Source organism: Quercus lobata, chromosome 4 (assembly GCF_001633185.2).
Source record: "Quercus lobata isolate SW786 chromosome 4, ValleyOak3.0 Primary Assembly, whole genome shotgun sequence".
NCBI classification, from domain to species: Eukaryota; Viridiplantae; Streptophyta; class Magnoliopsida; order Fagales; family Fagaceae; genus Quercus; species Quercus lobata.
Window position 1 is genome coordinate 35,023,682 of NC_044907.1, and position 15,177 is coordinate 35,038,858.

At 33.5% G+C, this 15,177-nt stretch overlaps 1 protein-coding gene across 1 annotated transcript; it reads right to left on the reverse strand.

The window, feature by feature from the left end:
* Positions 1-7,182: 7,182 nt before the first annotated feature.
* On the reverse strand, positions 7,183-11,647 carry LOC115984281. Its single transcript, XM_031107242.1, has 4 exons — positions 10,686-11,647; positions 9,273-9,414; positions 8,731-8,824; positions 7,183-7,613 (listed from the first exon to the last, which is right to left on the reverse strand). The coding sequence occupies exons 1-4, from the start codon at positions 11,585-11,587 to the stop codon at positions 7,360-7,362; spliced, it is 1,392 nt and encodes a 463-aa protein (XP_030963102.1). The 5' UTR covers positions 11,588-11,647; the 3' UTR covers positions 7,183-7,359.
* Positions 11,648-15,177: the final 3,530 nt, after the last annotated feature.

Sequence of the window (15,177 nt, forward strand, 5' to 3'; positions counted from 1 at the left end):
ATTTAACAAATATGTTTGGTTTTTTTGTCAACTAATGAAATTGTTAGTAAAATCAGGCTAAATGCCAAAAATAAATAAAACTCCAGAATGTGTGAGAGTAATTGTTATCAAATTTCCACTACAATCCTAATCCCCAAAAATAAAAATTTCCCTATAATTTAATAAAGTGTAAACAAGACTTTACTAGTTATCTGGAATTTAATCTTTCTTCCCTTTTCTTAATGGGGGAGTTAACTAATTTCATATAGCTCTAATTAAGTTCATCCCACGTGCCGCCTTTAAAGAAACCAAAAAAAGCAAAGACAAGAGAAAGGCATTAAAGAATAGCCAGTCGTGGTCGTTAGGATAAAAGAAAACGCTGGAATTGTGTTTTTGAGATCATTGCCCAAGCACAAAAACAAATAGTACAAACTAAGAAGTGTTCTATTATTAAGAGGTTTTAGAGCTTTACAACAACCAATTGCTGCAATTACTTTGCTTGCACACATCCATGTCTTTTATTTCCCTCCATGAACTAAAATATCCACAACAAATTGTTTTTCCTCTTCCCCAATTTATTTTACTTCTTATTTTTTCTACTTCAGTTTTAAATTTTAATGGAATGTACTTTTTGTATATATATTATGGTTCTATTTCTAAGATTTATTTAGATATACTATGGTTTATTCCTTTGAAACAGATGATGGGTTTTTGTGACTTGGACATGATGGGGGGTTTGAGGATTGGTATATGTGTTAGGAATCAAAGTCTTGTGCTTATTTCGCTTACCTAAAATAAATGAAAAAGGAAAAACCCAATGCAGGCATATTCATCCCATCATCGCCAGAAGATTTTGATTCATTAGAAAATTTAGAATCCACACCACACATGCATGTGTCTCTCACATTTTAGAAAATGGTTGCCTCATCAGATAATAATAATCTTTGGCGAAACTAAAATATTTACAAAACCGTGGGAAACACGGATCAACAGCTAGTATAAGTTTAAAAGTCAGATGATATATGTATTATTAATTTTTTTTTTTAGTAATTTTTAGAGATTTTTTCATGACGAAATCATTAATAGCCTTAAAAAAAAAAAAAAATCATAATTTTGATATTTTTCTTTAATGAATGTAGGTGCGAGGAAATCAAAGAAAGCTCAATTAGACGATCCCAACGGAAACCAATTCTGGATTTTACGTGAGAACAGAACCCCAGATTTCGTTTAAAGTTGTCACCGTTAGTGTCCACAAGTTCTCTCTTTTCCTCAATGCCAACATAGTTTTCCTGTTCAACATACAATATGTCTCTTTTATTTTCCCTTTTCATAAACTGAGCACACGGAAAGACCAATTGTTTGAACCTCTTCATCTCCTCAACCACGACAAAGCGATCCGCCTCCTCAAGGTCCTCTCTTCTCTTATGCAATAATGCTTTGTGTGAATTCTCTGTTTTTTTTTTTTTTTTTTTTTTTTTTTTTTTTTTTATTAAATTTGTATTTATTTTGAGTTCAATTTCCATTCCAATGATGAGAAAGTTGACGGAAAATGGGAGGAATGAAAATTTGTTTCTGGGTTTTTATCTGAATTTTTTCTCCTCTGTATGCTAGCAAATATGATTGTCAAATAAAAAAGTTTTTCTTTTAATACTGTTATAATGTGACAAGCTAAGTTTGTTGGCATATTAGGGAATAGTTTATAAGAAAAAAAAATAGGGAATAGTTTTAAATATTACATAATTTGTATTGTTTTAGGTTTAGAAAAACTAATTGGATGCATCACTGAAATGAAAAATCCAAACCAAATTGTTCTGTTTTTCTCTTAATTTTTTTTCTATTTTAATTGATTTTTTAAAAAAATCTTTATTGTGGCTCAAGATCTGCCAGTATATTTCCAATGGCTTCCATGAGCACTAAAAATGCCTCATCTTCATTATCATTTTCTTCTTCAACACCACAATAGAAATATGTTGTCTTTCTTAATTTTAGAGACGAGGACACCTTCAATAGTTCTACAAACCCTCTGTATGATGCTTTGAAAAGAAGGGGCATTGTTACCTTTAGAGACGAGGAAAAACTTGAGATTGGAAAATTTATTTCATCAAATCTCTTAAAAGTAATAGAAGAATCAAGATTTGCAATTGTCATTCTCTCAAAAGACTATGCATCTTCTATACAGTGCTTCTCTCAAAAGACTATGCATCTTCTACACAGTGCTTGGATGAACTTACAAAAATCATTGGATGCATGAAAGATATAGGAACAACAGTTCTACCAATGTTTCAAGGACTGCATAGAGATGGTGCAAACATGGAGAATTTCCATGAGAGAGGTTGCTAGTCTCAAAGGGTGGCATTTACAGGATAGGTAATCCAATTTGACATAATTCTTTCTTTTAAATATTCAAATAACACTCCTCTCAGATCAAAATAATAATAATAATAATAATAATAATAATAATAATAATAACACTCCTCTCATATATAGCCTTGTTTTGAAACTAAACATGCATAAGTGTTTGTAGTTCGTTTAATTGTCTTGAGCCAATTAATTTTCAATCAACATAGTAGGACACTAGGTTTTTGCTTTTTTTTTTTTTGGTCCTATTTAATGCCTACCATGACCTCTACCAGACCTTGCAAAAGTGGGAGTTTTGTGCACTAGATATGACCTGAATTTAATGCTGGTGTAAACTCACCACATATTATGCTCTCTTAATTGCAGCCTTGAGCCAAAACTTATCCAAGACATTGTGAGAGAATTATGGTATAAATTGAGTCATGCATTCTCAGGTGAAGACGTGGGAAGAATAACTTCAGAGGCTTTATTGTCAAATGATGTTTTTCTCAATTTTAGAGGTGAGGACACCCATAACAGTTTCATTGGCCAACTACATGCGGCCTTGGAAAAGAAGGGCGTCATAACCTTTAGAGATGATGAAAATCTTGAGAGAGGAAAATATATATTAGTAGAGCTCTTTAAAGCAATAGAAAAATCAAGGTTTGCAATTGTCATCCTCTCAAAAAACTTTGCAACTTTTACTTGGTGTTTGGAGGAACTTGCAAAGATCGTTGAATGTATGAAAGAGAAAGGAATGACTGTTTTGCCAACTTTTTACAATGTGCATCCATCTAATGTACAAAAACAGACTGGAACCTTTGCTCAAGCCTTTACTAAACATGAAGAACAATTTAATGAGAACATAGAGAAGGTGCAAATGTGGAGAGATGCATTAAGAGAAGTGACTAATCTATTTGGGTGGTATGTACAAGATAGGTAATCGGTAATCCAATCTGACATATTTCTTTGATTTAAACATTCAAAAAAATATATTTCTTATCTTTGATCTTGTTTTGAACCTTAATCAAAACTACATAAACGTACATAGTTCTTTCAATTTTGTCTTGAGACAATTAATTTACAATTTTTTGTTTCATTCAATAGAATAGAACATTGAATTTCTACTTTTTTTTTGGACCTATTTATTGTCAATTTAAACCAATAGCATGTTATTATCTCTTCATTGTAGGCTTAAGTCATACATTGTCCAAAACATTGTGGAAGAGTTATGGCATAAATTGAGAAATTCATTCTTAGAAGATACCAAAGACTTCGTAGGAATAATTTCTCGATGGGAGAAACTCGTGTCATCTTTGGCTATAGGGTCAAACAATGTTCACATCATAGGGGTTTGGGGGACGGGAGGGATGGGTAAAACAACTCTAGCAAGAATTGTTTTTCGTATGGTGTCTAATAAATTTGAAGCTTGTTGTTTTCCTGATAATGTTGGTGAAGTTTCTAAAAAAGATGGTCTAGTTCCACTACAACAACTTATTACTCAAATTTTGGATAAAAGTATGAGTATGCAAGATGTTGATATAGGAGTTCTCATGCTCAAGAATAAGTTATGACATACAAAAATTCTTCTTGTTCTTGATGATGTAAGTGAATTACACCAACTAAAAAAATTAGTTGGGGAGCATGATTGGTTTGGTCCAGGGAGTAGAGTTATCATAGCAACAAGAGATATGCATTTGCTAGAGATGCATGAAGTAGATGCAATATATGAGGTTGAACGATTGAATTATGATGAAGCTTTACATCTTTTTAATTTGAAAGCTTTTGGAAAAGAGAATCCTATCGAAGATTATCTACAACTATCCCAAGCCTTTGTACATTATACTAAGGGCCTTCCTTTAGCCATTGAAGTTTTGGGTACCTTTTTGTTTAATAAAAGTAGATATGAATGGATAAATGAATTATATAGGCTCAAAAAATTTCCTAAAAGAAACATCCTTAATATACTTCAAATAAGCTTTGATGGACTACAAGCAATAGAGAAGGAAATTTTCCTAAATATTGGGTGTTTCTTAAATCACAAGAATCAAGAAAGCATCATGAACATACTAAATTATCTTCCTCTTTACCCTAAAATTGGATTAAGGGTTCTTATTGATAAATCTCTCATAAAATTGCATTACCAACAATTATGGATGTGTAATTCAGTACAAGAAATGGCTAGGGACAAAGTTTGTCAGGAGTCCTTTATAGCTAGGAAGCGTACTAGATTATGGTTGTATATAGACATTAACGATATGCTGACATGTAGGGACGTAGCTATGCTTGGACCAAGGGGGGCAATGGTCCCCCCTAGCCCAATGAAAAAAATCAAAATATAAAATATATAAAATGTGGTTTTGAATTTTCATGCTCTATTTTTGTTCAATACTTCCCTGCTTTCACAAAAAATACACTTTCTTCATTCAAATTTTCATTAAATCTTATTCTTTTTGTGAGTTTCTATTTGGGTTCTAAATGATTTATGAAATTTATCTTAAAACATTTGCATAGGATAGTTGCAGCTTAAGTGTTTGACGAAGTTCCCCAAAGAAGCTTGGAATAAGCACACACACAATATATATATATATTCTTCTATAAGTAGCTTGGATAAAAAAAAAATATATATATATATATATATATATATTTATATGGTAGTCTTTGGGTTAATCTATAGCTACGATATGAAGATTTAGACTATAACAAATTTTTTAAGCATCTGGGTTTGAGTTTATCTCGCCCCCCCTCACTCGAAATCCTAACTCTGTCCCTACTGACATGAGATACAGTATGATGTTATACTTAAATAACATGAGAAAATACTTTATTATATTTGTTGCTTTAAGAAAAGCATTTTAAATTATAATAGTTCTATGCTTTTCTACTTACACTAATCCCTTTTTCCTAATTGTTTAGGGAACAGAGGCAGTTCGAAGCATAATATTAGAATTGTTTGATTCCAAATTGGCATATTGGAATCCTAAGTCCTTTTCAAGGCTGAATTATCTACAAGTGCTCCAAATTCATGGTGTTAAACTAATGCATGATCCCAAACATCTTCCTAATAGCATAAGATTTTTTTATTGGAGTTGGTACTGGGCACCCTTCAAAATCTTTGCCATCAGATTTCCAATCAAATGAGCTTCTTGAATTGTAGCTACATCGAATGACTTTGGGAAGGAACAAAGGTAATCTAGGAACCCTTATACAATTTTATTTTATTTTATATTTTATTTTGGGATAATTACACTTTACCTATTTGTGGTTTGTCTCTAATTTGACTTACCTACCCGTGGTTTCATTTTTAACACTTTACCCACCTGTGATTCCCTCCGTTACTTCTCTGTTACCCACCTCTAGTGCAGACGTTACTCTAACCTATAAACTCATCAAAAATAGAACCTAAAGCAGATTAAACACTCCTCACTAAGGAAGAACGAAGAACAGAGTACTCAAATCAATAATAAAACATCTAAATCATCCAAAATAACCAACAAAGCTATAAACTTCACAATCAAAGCCACCTTGTGCGTCGAATCACAACTAAAAATGCAAAATGTTACTAACCGATCAGACCAACAAAACCCAACCTTTGTGCTTCTATAAATTCTAGCCAAATCATCAAACTATAGATCCTCAACAAACCCCGAAGAAAACCCAATCCAAGTGACCATCTGTGCTTCTCTCTCTTTTAGATTTGGACCGATCAGGCCACTCGATCACTATCGATTTGGGTTTTCAACCATGGGTTTAAAGAGAGAGATAAAGATGATGAGTTGGAGAGAGAGAGGAGAGAAGACCAGATATCAAGAGCTTGAATCGAGAGAGCCTTAAAGATCTGGGTTTTCGGCTAGTGGTGGCGGTAGTAGTGGTGTAATTAGTGTTCAACTTGTGATTTGGGTTTTCAGCCGTCGGATGTGGTGGCAATGGCTTGAACCAAGAGATAAAGCTTGATTGAGAGAGAGGGACATCCAACGGTTTGAGAGAGAGAGAGAGAGAGAGAGAGAGAGAGAGAGAGAGAGAGAGAGAGAAATCCAGGGGCTGAGAGAAAACTTGTTTGAAAAGATTAGATGTTTTATTATTGATTTGGTTTGATTGTTATTGTGTGATTGGGTTATAGGACTTACACACGGGACCGTCACATGAAATTAATTAAAGCAAACTTTAAGTTCACCAATCACATGGTGATACTTAATCACGTTGTAGATTTGGGTATCTCTAGACTTTCTCTTACTATAAACAATGAAGAAAAATAAAGATATTTCCGAGTTGGCATTGCGTTGAGCCCAATTTTTTCTTTACAAAGTGCTTACTGTTCTGTTTTGATGTCCTACCTTTCTCCTTGAAAGTTCTATTTGGTGCTTTTATAACATGCATATTTTCTTTTGGTGCACTTAAGATTTAAGAATACTAGATGCAAGTGAAATGAGTAGATCATGAAAGTTGGTAGGGCCACATGATTTGATGTTTATATGAAAAACGATACCTCATGTGCAGAAATACCTCTTTTTGAAGCCTCTCATAGAGACTTGGTAATGTCAAGATAATTAGCTTTTAATATAGAGAGGTAATGACAATATATATTGCTTGGACCTGAGAATAGGAAAGCAACTCATTCATGTGAGTGGAAAAACATAGATGAATCTAGAAAAAGCAAACCCAGCACTTGACCCGCTGCGTCTTTCAGATGCAGGGTTCACAAGCTGAGATGCATGTAGCATTGTTCAATTGGTCTTGGATACTGCAGGCTGAAGCTGATTTGCTAACAGATAATGGTATGGATGAAGTTAACTTGGCAAACATGGTTGATAATATCCTTTATAGGAGACTGGAAGTATGTGAGTTTTCCTTCAAGACCTTCAGGATTTTATTTATGAAACAAATGTAGGAATTCAAATATTTGGAAACATAACCGTATTGCAACATATACAAAACAGGGGGAAAAATGCTGAAATTTAATAGGTACTCATCAACTAATGGTGCCCCACTGTTGATCAAATAATGTGGTTTATTCTTGCATTCTTCTGCTTATGCTATGGTGATTCAAGCCCCTAGGACTTGAGCCACAACCATAATCAGGAGGATCGCAACAGAGAGAGGCAATGATGATCTAATTTTTTCCTCCATCTGCTCCTTGTTTCCTTCTGTGGGATTGTTACTCTTGGGAGGTTGAAATAGCTCGTTCACTAGAGACAGAAATTTCACAAATTTTGCTTCTGTTCCTTCCCGAATCCATATCAATATACGTGTAGCCAAGCCTGGTTCTTCATTAGAAATTAGAGGCCTTACATAATTAACTACATGGATAAAATGAGAATAAGTTAGTTATAGAAATGAGAAAGAAATTATAGGAATATTCATGTTATTGGTTAAGTGATCAAATCTCACATAGGATAATACTGACTAGAGTAACAAGTGGTAATAAAATTTTGTTGGATTAAACCCTCTGGGGTAAGCTTTTGAGTTAAGTTGTTGTTCCAACATGTTATCAAGCCCTCAAAAAAAGACCCTAAGATGTTACTCTCAACTTCCACAAATCCAAAATCATAATCCAAACCCGCATTAAAAAAGAAAAAAGAAAAAACCACTGATTGCTCTAAAAAGCACTTCTAAAAACCACTGCCAAAGTCTTGAACAAGACACACACACACACACACACACACAAGTAAAATCCTAAGATCCAATGCTCCGAGTTTTGTTGATGCCTTTCATAAGGGCTTCTTCTTAAATTCATTCATTGACCAAGCCTTGAACAATAATTTTCAAACTCTTAAATTTTATAGCAGCAAGGGCACAACTGTTTTGTCTCTTTTGTGATGTCAAATAACCACAACCATGTTTCTTCCCATAGTTCTATTCCATTCACCTGTTGGATGTTTTCATGCTACAAGTCCACTCCAAAGTTGTATTTTTATTAACATATATGATAACACTACCACCAACACATAATATCCAAAGGCCATTTAATGGTTGAGATGGTTCTAGAGAAATGAAACTCCCATGAGAGTGAAAATCACATGCAGAGTTTCTCTAGAAATGAGAGGAGATAGGGATCAAATGGCCTGAATACTCAGGGCCTTTTTATACACCCTTATACCCAATCGGAGAGTTGTAACTTTAGGAACAAACACAACCCTCTGTAGAGTCATATCCATTCACTAGAGAAACTAATTGCATTGGAAGTTATCACCACTCTTCTTCTCTAGGAGACAGAGTAGGAAATTTTATATGAGGGAATGCCACAACTGTTGTGGTGTGATTATCCCCTCCAATACCAACATAGATGCATCTAGCCATAAGACAGACAGTATTTTCCAATTGAAAAAGTCACTTGGCCAAACAAATAAAAGAAAAGAATTCATTTCTTGTGCATCTATTAACACAAACCAAATATGTGATGAGAATAGTGAAAACCTGCGTAGGGTGTCCATTGAAACTCCCGAACTAACGTGTTCCTCAAAATCACATCCCAAACAGCTTTATCAGATGCTAGAGAAACCACTAGTCTCTGCATTCAAGTTAGATTCCTTAAAGAGACATACATTAGCAGGAAAAAGATTCCTACTGTCTGTCTAGAGAAAAGAAAAACAAAACATACCAATTTTAAGTATTTGAAACCCATTATTTGATTTATATATGGTTTTTTGAATTGGAAAAGAAGTTTGCATAGACGAAATGACATTGTCCTTACAGTTGAAACAAGTAAGAGTCTAAAGATAAAAATAAACATAGATCCAAACATAACATCGGCAAAGAAGAGGAGGGGGATGAATAGGAACAAGGCGTTGGGAAATTTGGTAAGGTACAATCACTTCTGAAGGACTCATCTTTGAGCCAATCATGTCAGAAATGCTTTTGGTAAAACAATTTTCAAATTCTAAGATTATCAAAAGGGAGAATTGGACCTTGACCAAGTTTGAAGAATGCTCACATTAAAGTCAAAACCAAGAATTCACCTTAACAGTGGGATGTGTTAGCAGCAATCGAAATGTATCACAAAGCCATCTGATTCCCTGAGATTGCAATAGTTTTGGATCAAAACAATCCAATTTCTGCTCAAGCCATTTCAACTCTGACCCAGAGAAGAATTTCCAAACACTGTTTATGAATGCAATCTGATCAGAAAAATTGTAGTCCAAGCTAAGGGTAGTCTATTTTTTATGGAATGTATATTGAGACAGTGTAAAGGATTTATACAAGTAATAAAAGCCAATTATCCTTACAATCACCTTGGTATTGTTTTAAAACTTATCCAAGACAAGTTAAACTTGAGAAATAGAAGTTGGTGCTAGAACATAAATGACTTATCAACTACTGGAATCATTCAAAGTGACATCATGGACACAAATTTTTCCAGCAGAAAATTCAATTTTTTAGAATGCTTCTTTCTGAAGTTCTATCTTGAACAATAAACCATGGTTTTAACTTCTAATAGGAAAGTTGCCCAGACCAATCTTAATAAAGTTACATGATACTGCTTAAGAATGGAGATATCCTAATTTGGTATATGGGATCTTGAGCACAGATAACCTAATTTCACAATGTAGCAGACCTGGATAGCAGCTAAAAGCTGCAGAAAGATCCGAACTGAGAGTGTGTTATTATGTAAAAATTATATATTATATGCTTCATAGCACTTCAAAATTTTTTCCAATTTGTATTACATACTAATTAAAAAATTAAGCTGCGTCATCAGTCCTGCCCATAAATGAGCTCTCTTATTTTGTCAACTATTTCCAAATTAGCAACCTAAAAATTTAATTTCAATAAGAACTTAAAGTAGTCTTCCAAATTGAATCATTAGGACTAAAAACTTTTAACAAAAGGATCACCAAAATAGAGATAAGGCAGGGATATAGTTGATTTTTTTAAAATTTTTATTTAGAGAAATGCTACATCTATAACATTTTTACAACAAATTACTGGTGGTTAGTTGTTATTGGTTCAAATTTGGAACTAACACTAAGATTACTTTTTTGCACTAACAATAACAACCAATAACAACCTGCCACTTAAGATTTGCTGTAAAAATGTTGTAGACATATTATTTATTTTTGAGAAATGATACGTCTACAACATTTCTACAACATTTTTACAACAAATCCTAAGTGGCAAGTTGTTACTAGTTGTTATTGTTGGGGCAAAAAAGTAATCTTAGCGTTAGTTTGAAATTTGAACCAATAACAACTAACCACTTGTGATTTGTTGTAAAAATGTTGTAGAAATATTGTAGACGTAGTATCTCTCTTTATTTTTTATTAAACTGGCATTAGAATTTAGATACAGATTTTTCAATATTACAAAAATAGAAAACATGCATAATCACAAAAAAGAAGCATAATTGTACTACTACTACTACTTCTACTCACTTTTGGAGGTCTCTAATTATACTGAGTCGCTTAACAGCCTCCATATTTTCCACTGTTGAATGATATGAGTGTCCGTTGCCCGAATTAAAATTCTGCTGGGGCTCCGTTTCTGCACCATCAATGCCGTAACCGTTGGGGTTTCCATCTCGGTGAGATTGTTCCAATAGAGAGTCGCTGGTCTGTGACCGGACATCCTCCGTTGCTCGCAGCCATTCGCCATAAGGACTCTCCCCCCCCACCTTCAGTTTCGTGGTCTTGCATGCTTTTGCCTCATGACCAAGGAGGCCACAATGGAAGCACAGACCACATAGCCGTTCGTACTTGAAAGCCACCCAAACCTTATCACTGAGTACTGGGGCTTCCCGGCGTATCGGCTTGTCTAAGGCCACGTCAACTCTGACCCGGAGAAACCTTGCCTGGTCTGAGGCAATGGCTTTCCAATCTACCTCAATGACTCTACCAATTCCTTGTCCAATATCTATCCCTGCTTCCTTGTTTATCAGATGGAAGGGTAGTCCCCACACTTGCACCCACATCGGAACAGTTTGGAAGTTAACCGAAAAGGCCGTCATTCCTTTCTCCCACCTTCGCAGTAATAGGATATGATTTTCGAAACTCCAAGGACCATTGTTAATAACCCACTTCAATTGGCTTTCCATCGAGAATTTAAACCGAAACAGTCCGTCCCCAACATCTGTAATTTTTACACCGTTCCATGCAGAGCGTAGATGGTTTTCCGCAGCTCTAAAGTTGATGAGTTTGGTCGTGTGAAACCTTCCTAGCAAACTGAGGGACCAGTCTTCTAGAGTTTTCTTGCGGTGCTTTGGATGAACCATGATCACCTCATCTTCCTCCGCTGTCAAACTAACCCTCAGTAAACGTTCTATAAAATCCGAGTCCATGCTGACAAAACAATAATCTGAAAAGGATAGACAGTAGAGTAGGAGGAAAGAAAAAAAAGAAAGGACTCACCCTGTGTGAGAAAGAACTGACTCCTAGCAAACTTTATAATCGTGACAATAATTGTGACAACTTTCCAGTTTGTCACAATAATAGTAAAATTTAATAAAGTTTCCCAATTTATAAAACATGTTCATAAAAATAAAATTGCTTTAAAGGAGTTTTCTTTCCCTCAATTAAAAACACATATCTCCTCAAACATGAAAATAAATAAATTTATGTACAAAGGCGATGTGGTTGGAATCAAAGGGCCTTTCCTTGAAACAAGAGATTGTAAATGAGCTTAAACATTTTTTTTTTTTTTTGAGGAAATACAATTAGCTTAAATTGAAAGTCTCTTATTCTAATCAAATTCCACATTCAATAAAAAAATAATTGGTGTATGCTAATTAAAAAAAACAATCATCATATAATATGTTCATATCTAACGAATCTTATAGATACAAAAGACAGTTAGATTTGGAATTGATTTTTTTCTTTTTTGGCTAAATTCGTTTAAAGTATAATATATATATATATATATTTATATTGTATGGACCAGGTTTGTCCCTAGCCCAAAAGGTAAATGGGCTTAGGCCCAAAAACAATAAATTTATAGAGAATGTTGAAAATCTGGGTTAAAATGAGTTGGATAACAAGTAAAGCAGACTCAAATGACTAGAACAGAAAGATAGATTGGATTAAACTAAGGAAAATCGTCCTCGTCTTAGTCCGAGGAGATTAGTTCTTATATAGTTTTCACTAGTTTGATTACAAGTTTGATTCCTGATTACTACAGTGTTTCTCCATTGATTTCTCGATTCTCCGTTTGTTAGGGGTCCCTTACATTATATATCTCCCCTCCAATAATCTTGACCCTTCATTTGTTGATCATCCAGGCCACTACTCGAGTGCTTGTAGTATCGGACATCCTCTCTAGCCCTCTGTGAGTTGGGACAGCCGATACAACACTGTTCAGAGGTCTTTTCCACATAAATGTGACTAGAAAGTTAGTTGCAGAACATTCAATGTGGTGGCAGCAGTTTTCTCTTAAATATTTCCTAGCTCTCATTCTTCCAGTACGTTCGTAATGCACACCCCTATCAGTAGAGCTTCCTGGAAGGTTACTTTGAGTGATAGGATATGCATTCGATCTGTGCTTCATTTATCCAAGGAGACACTCCTCCTCGGACCACATTTCCCAACCTTTTTGTCTGCATGCTATTTATGGGACTCTGAGCTTAACACTCTCATTACTATTTATTAGTTCTCGGACCAATAAATGTTCTCGACCAAGGCCCAAGGCCCAAGGCCCAATATATAATTTTGAACTCTTATCCTTACATATATATTTTTTAAATGAGCTTTTTAAAAATTGAGTATATAAAAAAATTATTATTAAGTATAATATCTATTAGTATTACTAACATTTTTTTTTCCAAAAAAAAAAAAAATAGTAATACTAGTGAGAATGACAAAAGTGTCCCACCTTACTTGGACCGACATGTATTACAAGTTTTCTCCTTCGGAAGAAATGATAAAGGTGGAAATAGGTTTTAATAACCCACACCAGACTGTATTATATTGTTTAAAATATGTTATATACGATTTAGTCATTTCTATACACATGGTTTTATAATCTAACTTTTATACATATTCCTAAGACACTCATGACTCATCCTCTCTCTTTTAGCACTTTCATCATCATCCCTCTATTTTTTCTTGTTTTTGCGTCGTCAGTGTTGAAGTCATCTTTAATAAGGGTGACAAGATATTTCTACTATGCCTCTGCCCACCCGCTTCCGTCTCAAAGAAGGAACGTGATGGAGATAAGACACCCATGATCTGATCATGTCCATTTTTTTACTATTAATAATTAATGGTACTTGTATTAATAATCATATCTTGGGGAGTGGAAGTGCTCGTGATACAATGAAATTAACTTAATATTAAAAAAATGCATAATTTTGGTTAGATTATTTAAAACATATAAAATTACAATATACTCTCTCCTTTGCTTTCTCCCTTTTCAATATTAAATAAATCTTTTTCCCCTCTTTATCAATGCACTTTATCAGCAAACTTGCGAATTAAGTTCTTATATTCTTTTTCAAAAAAAAAAAAAAGGTTCTTATATTGGTCCCCCTCAAAAAAAAAGTTCTTTATATTGGTCCCATAAGAATATGTCAAACACTAAATTTCAACATCACTGCTAACATTTATACAAGTACACAAATCCATCAAATCAACATTTTTCTTGTGTTAATGCTTTGCCTTAATCAATTCCATTCAATTAAGTCTAAAAAGAAAACAAAAATCCATTCAATTGAGTTTGGGATTGGGATTGGGATTGGGATTGGGATTGGCTCAAAGTTGTTAATAAATACACCATGAATCTATTTTTGGTACCAGTCGAACTTCCTTCTCATCATATTGGCAAGCCACAGTCGTCTCTGGTGTATAGGAAAGTTCTTAAAACCAACAAGTAATTTATAAATTTCTATCCAAAAGGAAAGTTATAAAATCTTTTGGTCTTAAATTAAAAAAGAAATAGGACCATACCTTTCCTTTGTCCAAACTCCAACACAGGATTTATCCATACTCCAACACAGGATTTAATCATTTACTTAAAATAGTAATCTTTATAGTGAGTGAACATTATTATTACAAATAACTAGTCGCTAAACCATATGATGCATGAGATAGTTAAATAAAATTGAGTTAAAAATGAAGGAAAATAAATAATTTAGTTCAAAATAAAGGTTCAACTAAAAAATTGGTAAAAAATACAATTAGTTTTTACTTTCTTTGAAATTGAACAAAGTAATGCAAATTTAGAACCAATAATCCAAAACCAAAGGAAAAAAGAAAAGAAAAGAATCTTCACTTTTGCATAGTAAGAGCATGCAATTACAAAAGGCAAAACCCACCCACACTCCAAAAGGAGAAAAAAATGGCACTTAGATTTGGGCAAAAGTGACTTTTATTTACTCGAAATCATTGGCTGAAACTATTTCACTTAAAATTGTTCATATGCAGGTTTAAAGAAAAGAGATGAGACTCTATAAGGAGGATGCTTGGGTGAAGATTGTTAGGTGAATGATCTCAAAAATCATATAAGTGTATAATATATTTACGTAATGAGGTTTATTTATATGTAATAATTTATAATAGAAAATAACGTTAATTTATATGTAATATGAAGTCGAATAGATTTGTTGGTGCAAAAATGAATGTAGGTTTTGCATAAAATTCTCTCATTGCCTTGATTTTTTTTTTTTTTTTTATATAAAAAAAAATTACCATCTTTATTTTTATGTTTTATTCTCTTTTTTATTTTATTTTATTTTTGCTGGGCTAATTAGGCTCTTGTTGATATTTGATTTCCTTTAAGCTCATATTCCCTATTAATTAGAATTTAGAGGTGCATGTTTAAGAAGAATAAAAAGAATAGATGGGATTCTAGAATGATATTTATGTTAAAATTTGAAAATCCTTTATTTTTTATGATGGCATAATAGTGTTTTAGGTTTGACTATAGTAGATAGCATAC